We start from the raw sequence: 25,111 nt of genomic DNA, 5'->3' as shown, positions 1-25,111 counted from the left end.
GCCCATCTTCTTCCACTTGGTTCCTAGGGAATACAACCCGGCTTAGACTCACAGCTAACAATCTACCACATTATCCTGGACCTGAATGGATGATAAGGGAGAAAACGACTCACCGTAGTAGACTAACACCTTGAGACTAGGGCACCACAGCTTTAGCTCACGAACCCAGTTATCTGTAGAGAAAATACAGGCCAATTAAATCCAGTCCAATTTACCCAGCCTAAACGAAACATTATGCCAAACATGACAGATATTATAAAGGGCAACGGTCGTTTTAAGTGAAATGGTCACAAGTCTTTCACAAAACAGATACATGCCAATAATACACTGATCATTTGCTTAGGTCATGTGTTCTGTTAGTGGTTATAAACAGGCTTAAAGTGGTTATAACGTGACTGGCATGACGTGAGTAGAGCCCTTACCAAGGGTGGAGGAGGGCACTGTGATGAGGTGGGGGCCGTCGATGCCGTCCTGGTGCAGTCTGCCCAGGAAGGCTATGGCTTGGATGGTCTTTCCCAAACCCTGACGGGTAGAAGAAAGAAAGATGATTTAAGAGAGATCGCGAGCGAGAGAAAGAGTGACAGAGATCAACATCTGCACTTCAAAGTATCAGTCTAAAACAGCATCACGAAGCCCCAGGTTTTATATAAGGACTTCAATCCCACACTGGCAATCTAACAGTATTTAACCAGGGGTTGCAACTGTTTCAGGAAACAGAACCGAAAAAGTTCCAAACTCTGATTTAAACCAAACAAGGCACCCCCCTTTCCCTTTTGAATGTTAAAATAAATATTTCTCACCCATTCCTTTAGTTCTCTCTGTCTGTGTGTATTCACCTGCAGGTGCTACACCCACACACAATATTACTCAAATGCTCACTTATCTAAATCGGTTATCTATTCATAAGTGTAGACTGTAGCAAACCGTTTTGCAACGGAAAATGTCTTGCAACAAAAACAATCGTTTCTGATTGGACAAGTATCGGTTAATCCCTCCCTGTTTCAGACCGTTTGCTTTCTAGTGAATACACCCCTGTTGAGGCCTTTCTACACCATCTTGCCACAGTATATTATGTTTTCTGTTGGTAACAGTTCTAGAACACGGGGAGGGGGAAATTCATAGAATTAAAAAATATATATATACTATATATGGTTAAGACCCAAATGGCACCCTATTCGCTAAGGGCTCTGGTCAAAAGTAGTGCACTATACACTGAGTGTACAAAATATTAGGAACACCTTCCTAATATTGACTTGCACCCCATTTTGTCCTCAGAACCGCCTCAATTCGTCAGGGCACGGACTTTACAAGGTGTCGAAAGCTTTCCACAAGGATGCTGGCCCATGTTGACTCCAATGCTTCCCACAGTTGTGTCAAGTTGGCTGGATGTCCTTTGGGTGGTGGACAATTCTTGAAACACACGGGAAACTGTTGAGCGTGAAAAACCCAGCAGCATTGCAGTTCTTGATACAAACCGGTGCGCCTGGCACCTACTACCACACCCTGTTCAAAGGCAATTCAATATTTAGTCTTGCCCATTCACCCTCTGAATGGCACAAATACACAATGCAGGTCTCAATTGTCTCAAGACTTAAAAATCCTTCTTTAACCTGTCTCCTCCCCTTCATCTACACTGACTGAAGTGGATTTAACAAATGACATCAATAAGGGATCATAGCTTGCACCTAGATTCACCTGGTCAGTCTATGTCATGGAAAGAATAGATGTTCCTAATGTTTTGTACACTCAGTGTATAAGGAATAGGGTGCCATTTGGGACACATATCATGTATTCTCTAAAGCAGTGTTCACATTGGCAATTGGAAGTGACTCAAATCCTATTGATTTGCATATCTAATTCCAATCTGTTCTTTTCCTGCAGTCTGAACCAAAAAGCACATGGAATCGGATATTTCAAGCTACATTTCAAACCACCTTCATAACCATGTGACTGGTGTCTGGATGGTCAAATCTGATTTATTTGCCCTCAAGTGGTTTTAAGACTGTTATTTGGCATATCGTGTTACTCGCTAGCTACTCTGTTGACAGAACATGTGCTGTGGTGCTCCCGAGTGGCGCAGCGGTCTAAGGTACTGCATCAGGGACTCCCAATTTACAATGACGGGATAGGCCGTCATCGTAAAATAAGAATTTGTTCACAACTGACTTGTCTAGTTAAATAAAGGTGAAATAAAAAAATCTATCTAGCTTGTTAATTGTTTACAAACTAATTAGTGGAGGTGCTAGAAAGTTAAACAGCTACCTAGCCGTCTCGTTGACTGCTGTGGCTAGCCAAAAAGGACTTGTTTTGGAAGTTGGATCGTCTTATCCTTTGAGCCTTTAAAAGTGTTCTTACCCTATGCTTTCGAACATTCAAAGCAACTGGGAAACATCCACGGCAGGCATTGTTGTCAAATTTGCAAAAAGCAGTGTTCAAGGACTAAGAACAAACAAGAGAGAACTATTGTAAAGTAGACTGTGTCTGTAAAATGTGTATAAGATGTATAAATTGAAGGTAAAAGCAGAAGTGTTTATTAGTTTACTCCAATTGGGGGATCGGTGGTAGGGTTTGCGGGGAATAATAATAAAGGTATATTCTTTTTAAAAAGTATGTATGTCTATATAGGTATGTGTATGTATATATGTATGCATGTGTGTATGGATATATATATTTATCCCAAAAAATATATGGGGGATTGGAAATGATGCAGACATTTACATTGATGGAAGCAACATTCTTTCCGCAATATTAAGCTGACCCCCCCCCCCCCCCCCAAAAAGCAGTGTTCACTAACTTCTGAGTGACAGGAAGCACGAACACCACCAATCAGCCTACACCACTGCACACACACCCGTCGTTACTATGACAACTAGTGTAGCCTTGTCAGCAAATCACTGCTGTCTGAACACACAAATTCGATCACGTGTAACTTGCTGTCAGTAGACATAAAAAGGATTTGAAAAAAAGATCTATATTTGAGCATTAAGGCCTGCAGTGTGAAGGAGGCTTAAGGGGTAAACCATCTCACCATCTCGTCAGCCAGGATTCCATTCAGCTTGTGTTGGTGCAGCAGGAGAAGCCACTTCAGCCCAATCAGCTGGTAGGGTTTCAACTGCAACCTGCATGGCAACCAATCACAATGCAAGACATTTACAGACAAACCAATCATAATACAAGACCTTCAACGACAAACCAAACAAGACATTTAGAGGCAAAAAAAAGTATCTGAGAAGTGTGGCATAACAACCTACTTAACTGTGATGTGATAGTTGTTTAATGGGGTTAACAAAAGGTTTATTATTTTATTCCTTTTAGACAAATCATATCAGACGTGGGGGTTTAAGAATACATCCATTATGCCATGGTAAATGGATAACTGGATTACCATGGCATTTACTTAGCATTTTGATTTATCTATTAGTTACAATGAGGAGTTGTTCTCCCAGTCTGAATATAAAAGTATATGTCCCAAATGGAACCATATCCTAGTCTATTTAGTGCACTACTTTTGACCAGGACCCATAGGGCTCTGGTCAAAAGTAGTGCACGATATAGGGAAGAGGATGCCATTTGGGACACGGCCTATAGTAGATTAGATGTAATCGTCTATGAACCAGGACAGCAGTGGAAGTTGAGCTCAATTACTTTCTGTTGAGGACTGAGGGCTGGGTCATGGAGCCCATGCCCTTGTCTATGACCTGGGTGACTCCCTTTACCATCTTGCCCGAGATGGTCTGGCACTTGGACATGAGGCCCTGGACCACAGCTCTCTCCCTCAGCACCACCCTGCAGCCCAGCAGCAGCTCTGCAGACAGGCCGTTCTCTTTGTGGAACACCTCCTCCTGAGAAACGGACACACAGCGAGACAGACAAGAGAGACAGAGACACACAAAGAGGTGTCGACAACCAGTCAATCGCTCTTATCTTTTTCTTCTGACATAATAGTGAGGCAATTGTATTGTTCTACAACAAAGCCAAACCATGAATAACAGATAAGTGGCTATGTCATGATTGAGGACTATAGTACAGTGGGCCAACTGAATTCACGCCACAATCATCACATCTCTAACCTGGTGGTGGCGGAGTCTTTCCAAGTTAAAAAGGGCTTTGTGGCTTTTCACTTCATAAGTGTCCAAACGGTGTCCAATTGAAAACGCATATTTTGACCAATCAAATCAACCTTTATTTGTCACATGCGCCAAACACAACAAGTGTAGACCTAACCGTGAAATGCTTACTTACAAGCCCATAACCAACAATGCAGTTCAAGAAAGTGTTAAGAAAATATTTACCAAATAAATTCAACAAAAAAAGAATAAAAACACAATAAAATAACAATAACGAGGCTATATAGAAGGAGTACCCGAGTCAGTGTACGGGGGTACAGGTTAGTCAAGATCATTTGTACATGTAGGTACATAGTGTAAATAGTCCGGTGGCCATTTGATTAATTGTTCAGCAGTCTTATGGCTTGGGGGTAGAAGCTGTTAAGGAGCCTTTTGGTCCTAGACTTGGCGCTCCGGTACCCCTTGCCGTGCTGTAGCAGAGAAAACAGTCTATGACTGGAGTCTCTAACAATTTTTTGGGCTTTCCTCTGACACCGCCTAGTATATAGGTCCTGGACGGCAGGAAGCTTGGCCCCAGTGATGTACTGGGCCGTACGCACTACCCTCTGTAGCGCCTTATGGTTAGATGCCGAGCAGTTGCCATACCAGGCGGTGATGCAACCGGTCAGTTTGCTCTCGATTGTGCAGCTGTAGAACTTTTTGAGGATCTGGGGACCCATGCCAAATATTTTCAGTCTCCTGAGGGGGAAAAGGTTTTGTCGTGCCCTCTTCACGACTGTCTTGGTGTGTTTGGAGCATGATAGTTCGTTGGTGATGTGGACACCAAGGAACTTGAAACTCTCGACCCGCTCCACTACAGCCTCGTCGATGTTACGGGGGCCTGTTCGGCCTGCCTTTTCCTGTAGTCCACGATCAGCTCCTTTGCCTTGCTCACATTGAGCGAGAGGTTGTTGTCCTGGCACCACACTGCCAGGTCTCTGACCTCCTCCCTATAGGCTGTCTCATCGTTGTCGGTGATCAGGCCTACAGTGGTTCCTCCTTTAAAAGTTGCGTCATACTGCGGCACACCCTGCGAACTGCTGCAACGTTCTGTGGCAAGTCATTTAATTGCCAGCCATTTTTTCTGTTACTGCAAGTTAGTGCTAGTTTGACCACCAGAGGGCATTTTTGAGAAGCGTTTGATAGTCTTCTATAATGGCATTACCAGAGACGGGGAGGGTACGTGGGAGACCGGGGTTCAATTCCCTGACGGGGAGGAATGAGTAGGCTGTCCTTGTAAATAAGAATTTGTTCTTAACTGACTCCATATGTGTTATTTCATAGTTGTGATGTCTTCACTATTATTCTATAATGTAGAAAATAGTAAAAATAAAGAAAAATCCTGGAATGAGTAGGTGTGTCCAAACTTTTGACTGGTAGCATAATCAGTGCTCTAACTCCCCCTTGGTCGTTAGGGCAAATCTGGTCTGCGATAGGACGGGGTTTTTTCACACCTAGCTCGGCTATTAGACAATTCTTTAGTAAAGGTTGAATAGTCTATTGTTCAACTATTAGCCCCCTCCCAAACTTGCAACAAATGGTTGTCTTTTTGTCGAGAGCAAAACTTTATTTTCAATCAAAAATAATTGTTCTGAAAGCAAAAACGAGGCTTCAAAGTAAAAAAATATCAAATATTTTGTAATAATAATTTAAAAGTTGCGAGCTCGCACCACGGGACTTAGAGGTACCCAGTGTCACAGCTTCATTGCTCCAGACCACCAGAAGGGGGAGTTAGAACACTCATTATGCATTTGGGTCCCAAGGTTTTTATATGACCAATCATATCGAGTGGTTCCAATGACAAATTTTGACGCGAGCTACCCATCCCTGGTGGCGTTCTTCAACAAAGATGGCTGAAAAAATATTACCGTGGAACCAAATGTAAGTAGTTATAACGTCAAGCAAAATATGTACAATTGAGAGGAATATGTTAGTTATTGTAGACAAAAGTTTGAGCATCTTTTTTTTGTCATGAAGTTCATTTACGAAAATCGCTATTTAGCAAGTTATCTGACTAGCTACCATTAGTCAGCTAGCTAGTATTATGACAGGATAATGAATTTGTAATTCGTGTGTTTAATATTTTAGGGACTCCTAAAAAAAACAGCAAACCAGGCTGTCGTCTTGTGAAACAGTGGATGTAAAGAATCTAGCTAGCTAAAGCATTTACTGCAAATTGAATTGTTAGGATTTATGTTTATGCACTATAGGCTGTTAGCATATTAGTTGAAGGTGAATGATGTTTTGTTGCACACACACACAATACAGAGGGGGGTAGGTGTGTAAAAACTGACCACCACAGGCCATAAAAGCTGTGGACAGTCTGGAGAGGGGAGGGGTGCATCTCTCTAGACCAACCAGGAGTTTAGAATACTGGACAATACCATATTAGGAACTGTTTCAGTGAATGGTCGAGGGGGACACAAGATGGAGCTGCTCTACCCAACAACCAGATGTGGAGAAGGAAAACGCCAAGGGGCTTGGACAAGTTTGGAGGCCCACAAAGGAGGAGCAAGAGTATGAACCATGCTAAACCTCTACTATGATAGGCCAACTGGACGAGTTGAGAATAAACTTGTCATAGTATAAAACTACTATTTTGAGTACATTCCACAGTTCTCTGATCTACCCTGCGCGGAGATCCAGTGAACCCGTATATACGAAAATTGCATGTACCATTTATCGTTTGAGTTTAATTAAAATACTTAAAATATATTCGGTGACTATGAATCACATTTTGTCCTGATGCCAGATTTGAACTGACGCAAATCTCTTTCATGGTGAACCCCGACGTTGGTCTGGCAAGGGAGATCGCTGGACAGCATACCAGCCAATTGGCATAGACTGTCGTCGGACGACGTTTCTCACAAAGAAAGACTGGTCTACAAAATGAAAAACAGGTTAGCAGATACCTATTGTGACTACTAAAATTCTGCATATTGGCTTTATCCAAATTTATTTGTGAGATACGAGTCTGATGTAAGTTACCAAATTTAACGCTCTATTTAGTATATAAACAATTTCATACCGAGAGTGGTAAATGCAATTTTATTTGATCAAAACCATTCAAAAATGCAATGTGTAAATGAAATGTACTGAGTGGATGAGAAGATTGAGTGTGAAGTGAAAATGAGAATAGTCGGGGACTAATGAGGTTAAATGACCATATGATAACGAATGCAATGCACGGGGTAGAAGTGAATCTACCAAGTTTGAGTGAGAATAGGTCGACGAATCTATTGGTATGTGAGGTGTGAGGTGAACGTGGATATAACGGAGAAGGTTGTGTCTAATAAGAAAAATAAGTTTGCCGTGTAATTGTGGTGCATTGGGTATTTAGTCGGCGTACTAATACCAAGATTGAATGTTTTAAAAGGAAGTGTCAGGGACACAGTTCATATGGGACAATTTTGCCTAACGCATGACAGTACGTTGAATATTACAGAAGGAGACTGGATATTCCTAGGGGATCCACATTGCATCGATGAGGGTATTAAACAGGAAGATTTAGTTTGATAGGTTAAAATAATTTACAACGATAGGTAGAGCGTTTAAAATAATTCATAACGTCAAGTGGAGCGTTTAAAATAATTCATAACGATAGGTGGATCAATTAAAATTAATTTACACACATACGCGAGTATAAGCACGGGATATATAATGTCTCCAGAAATAGAAAGGTTTTTGAGGAAGTTGAAATCTGTTCTAGAGAAAAATAATGGTAAGGAGAGGAGTGATAGAGAGTGGAAGGAGGGGCTCCTTGTCGACGGGGAGCCCGGTGGAATGTTTGGGTGAATCTAATGCCCAGGGTGGAGAGGAATGTACGAGTTTGAGAGTATGGATGTAGAAAGATTCCTATTAATGATAAAGTTGGTACAGCAGAAGGTAGAGAGTCTAGACACGGCTAGAGTGTGGTTGTCGGAAGCCAGAAAAAGAGAGGGAGAGTTACGAAGGGGTTAACTTGCAGATGCTATGGAGAAGGCAGATAGGGTTGGCTATGACGGAGAAGCATTTTTTGACTGCGGCGCGGGAGACGCGGGTTAGTATCTCAGCCCTGACATCGATAGACTAAAATTAATTCTGATGGTGATTCAAATATTTATAGGTTTTGCCCGGAAAGATACGGTTGTTAGTGTTTGTTAAAGATATGAACTGAACGTTTTAATAGGTTGTTTAGGTTGAATTGAGAGACTAATTCATTCAAAATAATAGCGAGGCAATTTCGATGGAATGCGTTGTCTTGCCTAAATGGTCCGCTGCAACAACGTATTGGGAATGGAGTCGTGTATTTAAAATACTGAATCATAGGAGAGACATTTACCTAAATCTGATGAATTCTAAAGAATAACGGAGAAATACGATAAAGTTGTGCCCATCGGAATATTATAATTATTATGGATGATTGACATGCGATATAAATTTGGCGAAGTATATGGTACTTTTACACTTTGGAGTAGAGAAAGTTGAGAAGTTGATTTTACTTATACGATAGTTTTGATGCAAAACTCAGTTGGAGTAAGTAGATGTTTTGCCTAGAAGCATGAATAACAGAGTTGTTTTGGTATTGTATTGGCTACTAATTTTCAGGGTACGTTGCTGGAGACAGGATGATTTGTTTTGTAACGACGTAAAACAACGTCATTAGGTGGGATACACGATTACGTTACTCGAATGGATTTGGCCATTGTTCAGGTACACTATTTTCTGTACTTCTGGCAGTACAATTTTGATTGAGAGATGTTGTAAGTTCTGATTCAACAGATGTGATAAATTAGGTTTGGTTTATCGAACCCGTACTACTGTTGCTGCAGACAGCCAACAATTATTTACAATTCATTGAAAGTCGTTGCGGCTTGGGTCTTGTGTTGATGACATCACTCACAAGGCACTTTTGTCGCCACGGCAATGATGTTGTGACTGGGGTGTGGCAGAGAAAAGTGTTTGTGTCATTTAGAAGGAAAATGCGTGCATTATTGTTTTGAGTCACTTTTCAGAAGTTGATAAACATTTCCAGATACATTTTTAAAAGTAGCTGTAAATCGTCAGGGTAGTTAGGAAAGATGCTAAAAACTAGCAACAGATTCGCTAGGTGGACATCATTGATTTATGGAGTTTATTGGACTATATTTGGCTGTGAGAAAGGGAGATCTGAATGTCTGAATCGTAAAACATAGTGATAATGGATTCGGATGGTTATTGATTCCTGGTTTGATTGTTTAAGTAACACCAGTTAATTTGAGCAGGAAAGTTCATGTAGTCTAACATTATAATCCGTTTCCATTATGTGGAACAATGTCAGGGTATTAATGTTGAAAAGCAACCTCTATAGTAAAAAACAATTGCATATGTTTTGGGGAAATTAGCTAGGTTGAATTTGGTTATTTGAGCTTTTCCTCTGATACATAGACATCTGTAACAGGGGCATCAGTTGTTGTTTTTTGACCAACATGCAGACTGTGTTTTTGAATTGTTTTATTGAGATGTAAACATGAGTCTCTGGAAAAGTTTGTCATCTGAACCATAATAGTAGTGAGTTCTTGGGTAGTTTGTTGTTTGTTATTTGCATGAATTTATCACTGTATTATCTGCATACTTTAGATCTTCAGACCCTGTTTAGACAGAAGGAAGATCATTGATGTAGGAGCTGAACACACATAAAACATTTGTTAGGACTATTTGTTTTAGTGCAAAGGTATTTTAAAGGGGCATGCTCACATATGGAGTTTTCTGAGTTTTTATTTTCTGAGTTTTAATTACACAAGTGAATTTTTTTATTTTTATTTTAAGGATAAAGGGTTCTTTAAAATGTCTAGGAACATGACTATACAAGGGTGGTATAACCTTTGACCTTTATCATGGCTGTCTCTTGAAGTCTGATCAGCTTCAGGGGAGGGCCGTGAAGATAATGCATTTGTGGTCATTTGGGATACTAGTTGAGGTAAATTAATTGACTATTATTGATTTGGTATTACAACAGGAAAAATTCCCTTTGTCATCAATAATAAATGGGGGAAGATATGATACATTGAGGTTTGAACAGGAGATATTTTAAGCCAATAGGGCAGGAAAATACATAAACATTAAAATCATTAATGAAAAAAAATATATATATATATATATATAAGTTTCAGTTCTTAGGAGTGGTAATTTACTGTTGATAAGGTATCCACACTGTAAAACATATATTAATTATTGATAGTGGACTCTTGGGGGAGAGAGCTTATTAGTAAAGAAAGGATTTGATATGGTTAGCATTTGTTTTGGCTATTAGAGGATTTTTATTTAAATAGTATTAAAATTGACAGGGGTATATGACATATGTGATGATTTAGGATTATTGATAGGATGGAGATAGGTTGATTAAGGTTATGTAAGGACTTTAGAGATTGACACTATAAGACATGTTGTTGTTTTTTAAATCCATGATTTTAGATAAAGTCAAAACAGTGAGACACTTAGTTAATATTTCAAAGGAACACATAGTTGTTATTGACTATTATGAGACAAAGGCAGACAGATGGGTCTACCCCGCACTGTTGAGACTTTGAAGGTTTGAGAGCAGAGTGGAGAGGGGGGACCAGGAAATGAGCAAGGTAGGCTGTGAAATAAGATAGGAGAGAAAGGGGTTAACCTATATAAGCAGCACAGATACATTTTAAAGTAGATAAGTCACTTGACAGAGAATTGGAAAAGAATAGATATGAATGGACGCCCAAGGGACAATTGGACATGTGGAAAATGAAAGGGGCATTCCTACATGATAATGTAGAACATAAGAATATTTTACTAATCTTACCTAAGTCATTATTTAGAATAGGTAAGGTTGTTACCTGGCCAGAGCCAGGTATCAAAAGGGGGATGGGTACATTGTGGTCTAGGATAGGATGGGGCCTATTGGATAATAAACTAATTTAAAAATTAAAAAAAATTCTAGCTAACAAATAGGCATAGAAGTTAAATATATAATCAGATAGAACAAATGAGAAACTGTTTGTTAACCAAACCTGTATGTCCAAGATTTTATGCATTACAGGTGAATTAAAGGAGAAGGTGATTCACTCGACCTGGGGGCATATCGCACTTGGAGGGTGAGACACACTGACACTGCCGAATGATCACAGAGTTAAGGAGAAGAACCGTAGCTATTAAAGTTCGGGGGTCAACTCCTTAATGAAGATTCCCTGACCCCGCCCTCTCATCACTGTGTACCTTCATAGAAGTGAAAGTGTTGCTTGATCTCTGGCTGATGAGGTGTTCTCTGGGAGAGGGTGGGGCTTTAGAGGAGTATTGGTTGTTCTGTGCTGTCTGATTTGTGGGAGCCATATTCCTGATACACCATGAGCCCCCGAGAAGGCTAAAGAGGGAAATCTGATCCATAGTTTAGACGATGAGGATTTTGCATTAACCAAGCATGAAGGATCACTTAATCTGGATAAGCAGGGAAGAAATTGAGATATTTGTGGAACCAGGAGAATTGAGCCAACATGTTTGGTTTTAACACCTGTGTATAGGAGTGTGCCAGTGTACCTATGTAATGGGCATGGGTGTGCTTATTGGGAATGGAGGAGGGGTTACCCGTACAGCATAGGGAACCCGACTAAAGTAGACAGGTTTCCCATTATCTGGGGAAGGAGTGAGGGGCAGACTGATGTTTGTAAAGGTGATGAAATCCTACTAACCACCAAGTCTATTAAGCTCTCCGATGCAGGTACCTATACCCTGGGATTGGAAAGAAACGGGGCGGATACGATGGGGATGGTTACCGTCACAGTACTGCCAAAACCACCACCAGTTCCAACAGGCCAAGGCCAGGTTCAGCCAAACTCCTCCACCACTTCAAGACCGTGTGCCACATCACCTAAGCTCTCCAATCCGGTATAGGTAATAAATGTAAGGGATATATCAGACAGTGACCAATTGGGGACTGAAACTGGATATGAGAGTAGGGAGAACATGTGGTTAGCCTATATGAGATACACCGCCAGAACACTTAATAGAAAAGACTGTGATCTGTGGACATGCTAGACCTGTTCTGGCTACTCACCCATTGGCCCTAAGCAGTGGGGAGGTTGGATGTGCATAATGGAGGATTGTTACCATAACAAGCTAAATTCGACCCTGTGTAAAGCTCTGAGTCTTGTGTTCCCAGAAGTCCCCCCCAGAAGGCACCGTGGGGAGTTGAGGCATATGGGGGATATTACAGCTGTATCACTGGTACAGGTAGGGGTATAGACTATGGGAGACTCCCTACTGCATCACTAATGTCACTATTAATGCCACCTGGCCCGTTGAAGGGCTGAACCAAACTAGAGGTGTTGCTGATGTATGGTGGATGCGTGGACCTGTCAGGCGGTTGACCTCCATTTTGAAAGAAGACTGGCAGGGCACATGTGCTTTGGCCAGTCTGATAACACCATTGACTATTATTGAGGTTACAGCTAACCAACTCCTGGGAGCTACACATTACAGAGGCGCGGGACCAACCCAGGAGACGGCAGAAACGTGACGCTCCTTGGTCCGAGGGTACAGATAACATCCACACCAACCTGTTGGGGTCCCCCACAAATTCTAGGCGTTAAACAGAAATGATGGTCTGTGGCATTCCCATTATTGGCCCAGCTATTGTTGATACTAAGCAAACTGCCTGGATCAATTATATTTACTATAATCAACAATGAGTTAACCACACCGCACTTATAGGGATGGCTGAACAATTGGATGCCACCTCTCGAACCGCTAGACAAGATAGGCTAGCACTAGATATGATTCTGGCCAACCAGAGAGGTGTTTTGTAAGATGTTTGAAGAACAGTGTTGTATGTTTATTCCTAATAATACCAGTCCGGATGGGAGCAATTCAAAAGCTCTGAGCGGGTTGGAAAAGTTCTGTGGAGATAAGGGGTGTTGCAGGTGTGGAGGAGGATGGACTGTTACCCTGGCTGGATGGTTGGTTTGGTAAGTGCACTACATTGATGGTTACTGGATTTCTGACCATAGTAGTTGTATTTCTTATGTTAATGTGTTGTGCTGCTTGCATCATACCTTGTCTAAAGAAATCTGTTACAGATGTAGCGAAGGCTGCTGGTATGATGCCTTTGTTTGATACTCCGGATGGAGATGCTGATACTGAGTCAAACTACAGGAGAAAGATGTGTCTGACTGAGGATGACCCTTGGTTTGCTGTCATTACGTTTGTCCTCCCTGTTGTGAAGGTTTGAAGTTCCCGGGTGGCAAGGAGCCCACCTGGTACAAGATGTATAGAGGGAGAGACCAGAGGGTTTATTTTTTTTTTTAAATATATATTCTGTGTGTACTCATGTTGTTGTGATGACACCCTAGGAGGTGTCAAAAGGGGGAATCTAAAAACCCCACTGATGTTTTTTTTAATATTCTGTATGTAATCATGTAGTTGTGATGACACCCTAGGGGGTGTCAAAAGGGGGAATTTAAAGACCCCGCTGATGTTTTTTTTTTTATATATATATATACTGTTTTGCATAAAAATGATAAATTTCATGAAAAAAAAAAAAAACTATCCTCCTGGTTGAAGGTTTCAAGTTCCTGGGTTCAACGGCAACCCAGTATATGGATATATAAGTTGGTTACACCCGATGAGGGTGTAAAAAGGGGGAAATTGTTAGGATTTATGTTTATGCACTATAGGCTGTTAGCATATTTGTTGAAGGTGAATGATGTTTTGTTGCACACACACACAATACAGAGGGGGGTAGGTGTGTAAAAACTGACCACCACAGGCCATAAAAGCTGTGGACAGTCTGGAGAGGGGAGGGGTGCATCTCTCTAAACCAACCAGGAGTTTAGAATACTGGACAATACCATATTAGGAACTGTTTCAGTGAATGGTCGAGGGGGACACAAGATGGAGCTGCTCTACCCAACAACCAGATGTGGAGAAGGAAAACGCCAAGGGGCTTGGACAAGTTTGGGGGCCCACAAAGGAGGAGCAAGAGTATGAACCATGCTAAATCTCTACTATGATAGGCCAACTGGACGAGTTGAGAATAAACTTGTCATAGTATAAAACTACTATTTTGAGTACATTCCACAGTTCTCTGATCTACCCTGCGCGGAGATCCAGTGAACCCGTATATACGAAAATTGCATGTACCATTTATCGTTTGAGTTTAATTAAAATACTTAAAATATATTCGGTGACTATGAATCACATTTTGTCCTGATGCCAGATTTGAACTGACGCAAATCTCTTTCAGAATGTACAATTGTGTAAGCTAGCCTTGCAATGCAGCAGAAGTAACATAGCTAGCTAACTATGTACTTGCTTATTGTGTAGTGGAGGATAAAAATGACTATGCCTACGGATGTGTAGCTAGCTACAGTATGTAGTCAATCTATGTATGGACCCTAAAACATTAGGTTCTGATCTAATATTCATACCAATCTATGAACCTCAGCTATCATAGTTGTTGTATCAATTTCACGTCTGAATGGCATTAATGAAGCCTATGGATAGAGTAGAATATAATAACTTTACTTTACTAATAAGTCCAAAAGTTGAAGTCGAAAGTTTACATACACTTATGTTGGAGTCATTAAAACTTGTTTTTCAACCACTCCACAAATTTCTTGTTAACAAACTATAGTTTTGGCAAGTCGGTTAAGACATCTACTTAATGCATGACACAAGTAATTTTTCCAACAATTGTTTACAGACAGATTATTTCACGTATAATTCACTGTATCACAATACCAGTGGGACAGAAGTTTACATACACTAAGTTGACTGTGCCAGAAAATAATGTCATGGCTTTAGAAGCTTCTGATAGGCTAATTGACATCATTTGAGTCAATTGGAGGTGTACCTGTGGATGTGTTAAGGACTACCTTCAAACTCAGTGCCTCTTTGCTTGACATCATGGGAAAATCAAAACAAATCAGCCAAGACCTCAGAAAATTGTAGACCTCCACAAGTCTGGTTCATCCTTGGGAGCAATTTCCAAACGCCTGAAGGTACCACGTTCATCTGTACAAACAATAGTACGCAAGTATAAACACCATGGGACCACGCAGCCGTCATACCGCTCAGGAAGGAGACGCATTCTGTCTCCTAGAGATGAATGTACTTTGGTGCTAAAAGTGCAAATAAATCCCAGAACATCAGCAAAGGACCTTGTGAAGATGCTGAAGGAAACAGGTACAAAAGTATCTATATCCACAGTAAAATGAGTCCTATATCGACATAACCTGAAAGGCCGCTCAGCAAGGAAGAAGCCACTGCTCCAAAAAAAAACAGACTACGGTTTGCAACTGCATATGGGGACAAAGATCGTACTTTTTGGAGAAATGTCCTCTGGTCTGATGAAACAAAATAGAACCGTTTGGCCATAATGACCATCATTATGTTTGGAGGAAAAAGGGGGAAGCTTGCAAGCCGAAGAACACCATCCCAACCGTGAAGCACGGGGGTGGCAGCATCATGTTGTGGGGGTGCTTTGCCGCAGGAGGGACTGGTGCACTTCACACAATAGATGGCATCATGAGGTAGGAAAATTATATGAAAGAAAGTTAGATTAATTCAACTGAAAATGGCGAAAACGCTAATCTCTTTTGGTTAGCTTGAGAATAATAATTGCATGATTTATCATTCTACGGTATGAACTGACACTGAATCGTAGGAGCTAACTACTAGCTATTTAAAAGTTGGACGGAAGAACGCCCAGTGCCGCTTACCTGAGATGCCATCATCACACAGTCCTTCGTAGGTGTCCGCTATGACTTCCTTTGTGTCGGGAAAAAGTTGCTTTCGGAACAATTATTTTTGATTGATTTTTTTTAAAAGTTTTGCTCTCAACAAAAAAGGCACAAATGTACCTCCATAGCATATAACAATTTGCCTGTGAATAACCACACCTTCATACAAACGTGCTACTGTATGCAGAATTCTTGACGCACAACCGATGCTGCTGCCATATCCTGCCAGCACACCCACAAGCGAGCCACTCAGGCGCAGAATGATGATGTGTGGGAGAGGGAAAGGAACGAGATGGGAACAACAACAATTTCTTGCAAGTTGGGGAGGGGGGCTAATAGCTGAACAATAGACTATTCAACCTTTACTAAAGAACTGTCTAATTGCCAAACTAGGTGTGAACCTGATTTGGCAGGCGAAAACCTGAGAAAAATCCATTCAGGAAGCAGTTTCTTTTGTTGGTTTTGTAGTTTTCTATTCAATGCCAATACAGTATCCATTGACTTAGGACTCAAATTGCAGTTTCTATGCCTTCCACTAGATGTCAACAGTCTTCAGAAATTGTTTCAGGCTTGTATTCTGAAAAATGAACAAGTAAGAGCAGTCTGAATGAGTGGACCCTGCCGTGTCACAGAGCTTTTTCCTGCGCCAGACCGAGAAAGTGCGTTTCTTGTTTACCCTTTAAATTGACGACGTTATTGTCCGGTTGAAATATTATCGATTATTGAGGCTAAAAACAACCTGAGGTTTGAATATAAACATCGTTTGACATGTTTCTATGAACTTTACGGATACAATTTGGATTTTTTTTTGTCTTCCTGTTTTGAGCCTGTGGATTACTGAAGAAAACGCGAACAAAAACGGAGGTTTTGGGTATAAAGAGACTTTATCGAACAAAAGGAACATTTATTGAGTAAATTAATGTCTGCTGAGTGCAACCATATGAAGATCATCAAAGGTAAGGGATTAATTTTATCTCTATTTCTAAATTGTGTAACTGTTCTACCTGGCTGGCTACTGTTTGTAATGATTTGTCTAGTGGGCTATGTTCTCAAATAATCCCACTCAAGGATTTCAAATGGTAGAAAAATCTTTGAATACGGACCCAGGCTGCTGATGTTTATGGTATGGACATAATTCATGTGAAAACGAGGATAGAGGGTAGGCCTAAGACTACCACACTTAAAATGTTGACATTTGGGTTTGTGGAAAATATGCATTTGCAGTAACACACTTTTAGTTACGTTTGTATACCTGTGTAGTAACCATATTATTCTAGTTGAAGCATTGTATTAGCATGTTGCTCCATGGTAATTTAGCCTACTTGGATAATGGAATTGTAATTACACAGTAATGGAGTTGAGCATGTTTTGTTATTAAACAAGTGGAATAAGGATCACTTCTCGAAGGTGTCCTGATATGGTCCCAATATGTCTAAACATCTCACGTTTGACAGATTTGTACCCCCCATGAAAGAAACACTACATGGCATAGGGCGACTATTCCCAAACTGGGGTACGCGCAATGCCGTCGAGGGTACGCCAAATAAAAATGCGATTCACATTTTCAAACACTCCATTTAGATTTTCCAACGGGCGCTATACATTTGGGTGATGTTTTTTCCCCCTCGCCTGAGTAGCCTCGTTTCACTGCCAAAAATAAAATTAAACCATCTAGTACTCAGCGAAATAACACAATGTCAAATACAGGAAGCCTAGTCAAATAATTAACATCCAATCACATTAACTGTTAATTTCTCACGGGAATTCCACTAACGGTCCGCATGTAGCCAAACGTAGCTGCAGCTCATTCCGTTTTCTTGAAAATGTATAAATGGTTTGAAAAAAGCAAGGCCAGTGTCCAGAGAGACACATACCAGCTCTACTGGTAGTACTGCTCCAACCAGCAGTACTACACCTGCACCTGTCGACGACACAAGTTGTTCGGCTTCCACATCAAAATCTAGCATCAGAAATTCTACATTTGTTGTTAGCCCAGCAAGCATGGACACTGACAGTTGTGAATCTGTTGCAGCCGACGAGCTACTGCCTCCTTACCCGGGAAAGCACCGAACAGACAGGGACGTTGGCCCATCGGAAAGGCTCAAATATGATGAAAACTACATTAATTAAGCATTCACTTATATTGGGAGTAGTGCCTTTCCTCAGCCAGTGTGTTATATGTGCAAAAGTACTCTCACAACTCGATGAGTCTTTCGTCAGAAATAAAACATGCCAATTTGAAAAATAAGCCACAGGAGTTTTTTTTGCGAGAATTAAGACTACTTTCGAGTAATAAGACGTATAAAAGCAACAGATACCATTAATAAGAAGGGGCTAGAAGAGTCTTAGATGGTGAGCTACCGAGTGGCTAGGACAGGCAAGCCCCATACTATTGTGAAGGACTTAATTATTCTTGCAGCCGCAGATATGGGACAATGCTGGGGGGAAAGGACAAAAAACAACTATACAGACAGTGACTTCATCAAACAACACTGGTTCACGACGCATCAGTGACATGGCAGGAGATGTTTTGAAACAATTACTGCCTCGCATACAAGCCAGTGAATTCTATGCGTTACAGCTGGATGAGTCAGACAAGGCGGGCCTGGCACAGCTCCTGGTATATGTCCGTTACGTTTATGGGGGGTCAATTAAGGAAGACATCCTCTTCTGCAAACCACTGGAAACCAGGACAACAGGAGAGGATATTTTTAAAGTACTGGACAGCTTTGTGACACCAAATGGACTTTGGTGGTCAAGATGTGCTGGTATCTGTACTGATGGAGCAAAAGCCATGACAGGGAGACATAGTGGAGTGGTAACACGCGTGCAAGCAGTTGATCCTGAAGCCACTTGGGTACACTGCAGCATCTACCAAGAGGTTCTTGTTGCCAAGGGAATACCTGACTGCTTGAAAGACATTTTGGACACTACAGTGAAAATGGTTAACTTTGTAAAAGCAAGGCCCCTGAACTCTCGTGTATTTTCTGCATTATGCAATGACATGGGCAGTGACGATATAACGCTTTTACAACGCACAGAAGTGCGCTGGTTATCAAGGGGCAAAGTATTGACACGTTTTTTTTTCGAGAGACGAGCTTAAAGTTCTTTACTGACCATAATTTTTCACTTGTCTGACCACTTGCATGATGACGAGTTTCTCACACGACTGGCCTATCTGGGTGACGTTTTTTCCTCACCTGAATGATCTGAATCTAGGATTACAGGGACTCTCCGCAACTATATTCAATGTGCGGGACACAATTGAGGCTATGATTAAGAAGTTGGAGCTCTTCTCTGTCTGCATTAACAAGGACAACACACAGGTCTTTCCATCATTGTATGCTTACGGACAATGTCAAATGTGCTATAGCGAAGCACACGAGTGAGCTGGGTGCGCAATTACGCAGGTACTTTCCCCGAAATGAACAACACAAACAACTGGATTCGTTATCCCTTTCATGCACTGTCTCCAGTCCACTTACCGATTTCTGAACAGGGGAGCCTCATCAAAATTGCAACAAGCGGTTCTGTGAAAATTGAATTTAAATCAGAAGCCACTGTCAGATCTGAATATGGCTGCGCTCAGAGTATCCAACCTTGGCAAATCACACTGTTAAGACACTGATGCACTTTGCAACCACATACCTATGTGAAAGTGGATTCTCGGCCCTCACTAGCATGAAAACTAAATACAGGCAGACTGTGTGTAAAATCATTTAAGACTGAGACTCTCTCCAATACAACCCAACATTTCAGAGTTTTGTGCATCCTTTCAAGCACACCCTTCTCATTAACCTGTGGTGAGTTATTCACAATTTTTGATGAACAAATACGTTTTTATATGTAAGATGGCTAAATAAAGAGCAAAATTATTGATTATTAGTATTTGTGCCCAGGTCCTAGAAGAGCTCTGTCATTTCCCACGAGCCGGGTTGTGACAAACTCACTCATTCTTATGTTTAATAAATGTATCGTATAGTGTGTGTGTGGCAGGCTTACAATGATGGCAAAAAAACAACATTTGAGAGTGCGCTGACCCTGGTGCTAGAGGGGGTACGCAGCTGGAGGTTGAATGTTTGAAGGGATACAGGGCTATAAAAAGTTTGGGAACCACTGGCATAGGATAAATAAACTTCTTCAACATGAAATCAATACACATTAGTAAGATGTCGGCTGTATTCAGCACTTGAAAGAACTCTGTAATGACACTCTTGCAATGGATAAGCGGTGGAAAATGGCATACTATTCCCTATATAGGCTCTGAGTGGCGCAGCGGTCTAAGGCACTGCATCTCAGTGCAACAGGCGTCACTGCAGTCCCTGGTTCAAATCCAGGCTGCGTCACATCCGGCAGTGATTGGGAGTCCCATAGGGTGACGCACAATTGGCTCAGCCTTGTCCGGGTTTGGCCGGGGTAGGCCGTCATTGTAAATAAGAATTTGTTCTTAACTGACTTGTCTAGTTAAATAAAGGTTAAATAAAAAATATAGTGCAAGATTTTTCACTTGAACCATATGGGTCCTGGTCAAAAGTAGTGCACTATATAGGGAAACGGGTGACATTTGGGACGCAACAAAAGAGTTCTGCTCACGCCAGGCGGCTCCAGATCGCTGCTGGGGTGTTTTGGACCAAAAATCTAACTAGCGCTTTATTCCAGTAGGTAACATTTCTACCACGCTATTATAGGGGAGCGTGACCAGAAAGATACCAAGCTGTGATATTTTATTAACACATCTAGATTGAGAAGATATAGACTACAGTTATTTTCAGTGTTAATGTTAATGGAGAGGAAAAAACGTGGAGGGGCGAGGTGGATTTGTGTGGTCACTCAACACTTTAAATTTGATAAGACTATCTTTAGCATCTCTATAATTAAAGTTCTCATATATTCCCTTTAAAAAACTGAGGGTGTAACGCATCCCAGCAGCAGTGAAAGTAACACACACACACACTCTCTGAACGTACCCTTCAAAGGCACCGACACTCTTCAAAATCAACTAGCACCTGTTGTGCCTTCATTCCTCCCTGCAGTTTCCATGTTTAAAAGAATGTCATCTTGTTCTAACCTGCTGGGTTTACCTTGTGGAGGAGCAGACCCACTGTGCAACGCAGCTGGCAGTGACACACCCGAGATTGCTCTCTTACATAATATATGACGTTATGCCATTTAGCAGACGCTTTTTATACAAAGTGACTTAGTATGCATACATTTTTCGTATGGGTAAGTTTCTCTTACTCACCAGGTCCTGCCAAACAGCAAAGGGCCGTAGCTCCACTATCTTCTGGGCCTTCTTCAACGAGCAGCCGGCGATGAGAGACAGCTCATCCAGCGAGGCCTCCTGGAAGAAGCTCAGGATCTGGCTTTTGAGCGTGGATGTGCCCTCGTCCTCCGCCACAAAATCTAACTCGTCGTCCTCGCCCTCAAACTCACTGCTGGCCCCCTCCGTGTCCTCATCCTCCGAGCTGCTGGCCCTTTCGTAGGAGGCGCGAGCCATCCTCTTCCTCTCCGACGCCTCCTTCTTAGCCACGCTGGTCCCGTTGGAGAGCTTCTGGCTGGTAGAAGTCGAAGAGGAGGACGAGGAGTTAGGCCTAGATTCAGGTGCAGGTTTCTTGAACATCCATTTCAGAGCGGAAGCATTGCTTCGCCTGGCCTCCTCCTTGCTATCCTTAGACTCCCAACGGTCTCTGTTCGGCTTGGCATCACTCTTTGCTTTGCTTGGTTTGGCATTACTCTTGGCATTCAGTTCCTTTTGCTTGACATCAGGGGAGCTGGATACTTCAGGTGCACCAGAGTCTTCATCTTCAGCAGAAGAATCAGTAAAAATGGCAAATTGATGAATATAACGAGTACAGTACAAATAAATATAGTATATAGTGGTTGTAGCAGCACATTATCAGTGATGTTTCAACTGGGTGAGGACAGTGTCATCTCACCTGGGTCCGAGAACATGCGCAGCACCTCCAGGGCGTCGTCCACGTTCCACTCATGTTCCTGGAGCACGGACCTCAGTTCCTATAGAGTGACAGACGGGGTAGAATAAAACACTCTTCATTAAGATATGGATTCTCTCACCTGGAGTGTCATGATCATGTCCTCTACCGAGGTGTATGTGGTTGCCGTGTCAACGTCTGAAAACAGTCCCCCTCACCTCCTTATCCTGGTCGGGGAACTTCCTCTGCAGCTTCCTGACCATGGCCTCCCGTCTCTCCCAGCTGGGCTCTGCTCCCTCCTCAGAGTCTTCAGTCTGGAGGATCAGACCGCGGTGAAGGTTAATATTGCCAAGAAGATGCAACAACACAATGCCTGCCTGGGGTATTTTTACTAGTGCACACCGTAGCAAAATGTTTTTGATACAAAAAAACACGCCTTTCTTAAAATGGTCAATTTCGAGGTTAGTCCATCCCCATTTCGGCCTGTTTGGTTGCTAGTCCCAGTCTTACCAGAGACGATCTCCTCTTCTTACTGGGCTGCTGAACCACGTCGCTGTCTTGGGAACTGCTGGAGCCATCCTGTTTCCTCTTTCGCGTTGAGTCTGGACAAACAATTGTGTCAATGTGTGAGGAGATACACATGCCGGATGCCCAAGCCAACTTCTGGTTTGGTCCATTTTTTCCCCCTTCTTCATGTTTTACCAATGGCAGACAAAGCCCGATAACCATCACTACAATGAGGTCTAGGCTATGTTGTCATGAGCGGAAGAAAACATGGCATAAAACACTGGTCAAGCTGTGTTTGGGGGTGCAGTAGGGACAGGCTGCAACCTGCGGTCTATGATGTTAGTAAATGAAAGATACCTTTGTCACCAAACATCAGGCATGAGGCTATGGCACCATCCAAAGTGCTTGTGCTTTTAATCACCTGAAAACAAAGCAAAGTTTAACATATAGCTATGTGTATCCACAGAAACTGAGCAGCAGCCATCTTTGAGAGACTATACTATAGCTTGTGACATAAAAGTGACTATGACATTACCTCCAGCAGCTCCTTCCCGTCTCTTTGAGGGAAGATTTCCTGCAGTTTGGCCAGTCTCTCTTCCAGCTCCTTGTCCATTTTGTCTTCCTTATCAGATGTCTCAGTCATCTCTCTTACCTCTCGTTTCAGTGATTCCTTCACAGGTTCACTGAAATAGAAAGAACTACAAGATTAGACTGGCATTTTAGGTTACACTATATGGAATTCGCTATACCTTGAAGTCAAGGGGAATATTTAGATATTTCAGCTCTACTTACGTCACCCTTTTTGTTAATTTATCACTTCTCGAGTCACTTGCCAAATCGTCAGAGTCACTGATGACATCTTCAAATACTACTCCTCGCCCAGGTTTTCCAAGGTTGGATACAGGTGTTGTTACTTGGGCTGTATGTGCCACAGAAATATGGGCAAAGACAGTTTAGCAATCATTTTATTACTCCAGTGAGTGCGTTTTGGAATTCTAACCTCTTAAAAGCACTGTGTGTTTGAGCTACAGACTTCTGGGCCGTACCATTGGATTTGTTTTTCTTCAGCATCTGTAGATACCAACCATTAGTCTGTGTGATTATTGGGGGCTGAGCTAGTGCAGTGTCTGTGAGACAAGGGCGGATACTGAAGGGGCCCGGGGTCGGGAATTTAAAAACATACATGTCTTTATCATAGAAAATGGCAGGTCTATAATATCTGTAAAAAGCTCACATTAATGAGGTCACAAACTCCAAACAGTTGTCACTGACTAGTTGGATATTCATTTCCCAGTGAGCAAAAATGTCTGCATTCATATAAATTCTTTCGGTTTTTGCTTTGGCAGACCTTTTTTATTGACATTTGTCAATAAAACTCATGAACGCAACCGTTTATGTACAATGGTTTTGTGTTCTAATGGTAGCCTTCGTTGTCCTGAAAATAAAATGGTAAAACACTTCAATGTGAGGATACATCTAAGGCTGGATATGCAGATGCATGGAAGTAAGATACATGAAAAGCCGATTTTTGCTGGGGTCTCGGGACTGATAGGTTTAAAACGAGGCCCATAGCCTAGGTATGCTGTTGTTGTTAGCTACCCGTTCCCAACCAAAAACATCGTTTAATTAGCTAACGGTAGCCATCTATCTAGCTAACGTTAATGTTAACTGACGCCCCAGAGAAAGCCACTGATAACACTAGCTAGCTGGCTGGCTAACTAGTGTTGTTGGCTATTAAGGCTACCAAGCAAGTCAATGGCTGTCACCTGTCAAACAGCCAACGTTAGCTACCTAACGTTAGCTAGCTAGATGTCAACAGTCAGTATCAGCAAAGATTATCCCCACAGATATAACTATGCGTTATAAAAACCTTTGTTACAGGGGTGGGAGTTAGCTAACGTTACATTAATAATGGCTGGCTAGTGGCTACAGTCATCAAGCAAATCATACCTGGTTTATTCTCCTTTTCCGACTCTGGACTTACGGAACCGCTGTATTTGTCCTGGTTTGATGTCGGTTTATTCTTGTCAAAACGAAACCGCTCTAAATTAAATAAACTCATTTTCAAACGGCAAGTATTGAACGTTACACAACTAGCACGCAAGAGAGGTGAGCTCTTTGTCTCCGTACAAAATATTCCTTATTCTGGCTATCGAAAGCTGGCTAGCTACGATTACCATGAATTGTATGAATACCGTTAACTAGCAAGACAGTCACGTGTTACTCGTTTGAAAGCCGATCTCAACAGTTTAAATGTCAGTACTCAAAATATCTAACGATAAACTCACCAATAAAACATTTAAAAATACGTTCATTAATTTAGATATACAAGTTAAAAAATATAGCTACAAAACCTAGCTATCTTATTTTCCCGCGAACTCACACTGCGGCGAAAGACTATAAAAACGCTATCTATTGGACAAGATAACTCAGGACTGCACCAATAGTAAGAAAAAAAGACACTAAAGCCGGTACACTTCCGGCACCATGTTACCACAGATAGAACAATGAGACAGATATTTCACTGGATGTTTCAATGTGAAGCATCCGCTTGGTGTTTCCACTCACTAACAAATATGGTAGTGAGAGGAAGCCCACTGGCGGGCAGTAGGAGAAGATTGAACGAGATCGATTTTGGCCGACATTCTGCAAATCTTCTCATCGATTAAACATTTGATCTCAATACTGTTTTCTGTTTCCAAAACGAGAATCTGTTATGATAGGAGTGGACTAAGGTTTGTAAACTTTAACCTTTGCAAAAGTTTTTTAAAAATGAGTTGTTTAGAAGGAGTGCAAAGGAGGTTTGAGTTATTGCACAGGCGCACTTCACAGAGTA

The 25,111-nt window shown here is 41.7% G+C and overlaps 1 protein-coding gene across 1 annotated transcript in view; it reads right to left on the bottom strand.

The window, feature by feature from the left end:
• smarcad1a (SWI/SNF-related, matrix-associated actin-dependent regulator of chromatin, subfamily a, containing DEAD/H box 1 a) overlaps window positions 1–24,653 on the bottom strand; it is a 30,095-nt gene extending 5,442 nt beyond the window's left edge. Inside the window, exons 1-12 of the mRNA XM_039013152.1 lie at window positions 24,226–24,653; window positions 23,068–23,194; window positions 22,811–22,958; window positions 22,633–22,696; window positions 22,279–22,370; window positions 21,987–22,082; window positions 21,772–21,850; window positions 21,078–21,637; window positions 3,646–3,842; window positions 3,029–3,119; window positions 423–522; window positions 114–173 (exon numbers count right to left, since the gene is read on the bottom strand). Coding sequence (XP_038869080.1) covers window positions 114–173; window positions 423–522; window positions 3,029–3,119; window positions 3,646–3,842; window positions 21,078–21,637; window positions 21,772–21,850; window positions 21,987–22,082; window positions 22,279–22,370; window positions 22,633–22,696; window positions 22,811–22,958; window positions 23,068–23,194; window positions 24,226–24,337 — 1,726 coding nt within the window. The 5' untranslated portion in view covers window positions 24,338–24,653. The remainder of the gene's footprint in view (window positions 1–113; window positions 174–422; window positions 523–3,028; window positions 3,120–3,645; window positions 3,843–21,077; window positions 21,638–21,771; window positions 21,851–21,986; window positions 22,083–22,278; window positions 22,371–22,632; window positions 22,697–22,810; window positions 22,959–23,067; window positions 23,195–24,225) is intronic.
• Window positions 24,654–25,111: the final 458 nt, after the last annotated feature.

The sequence above is a fragment of the Salvelinus namaycush genome, chromosome 18 (assembly GCF_016432855.1).
Source record: "Salvelinus namaycush isolate Seneca chromosome 18, SaNama_1.0, whole genome shotgun sequence".
Taxonomy (NCBI): Eukaryota; Metazoa; Chordata; class Actinopteri; order Salmoniformes; family Salmonidae; genus Salvelinus; species Salvelinus namaycush.
The sequence above is the reverse complement of the archived record's forward strand: the minus strand, read 5'-3'. Positions and strand labels throughout refer to the sequence as shown.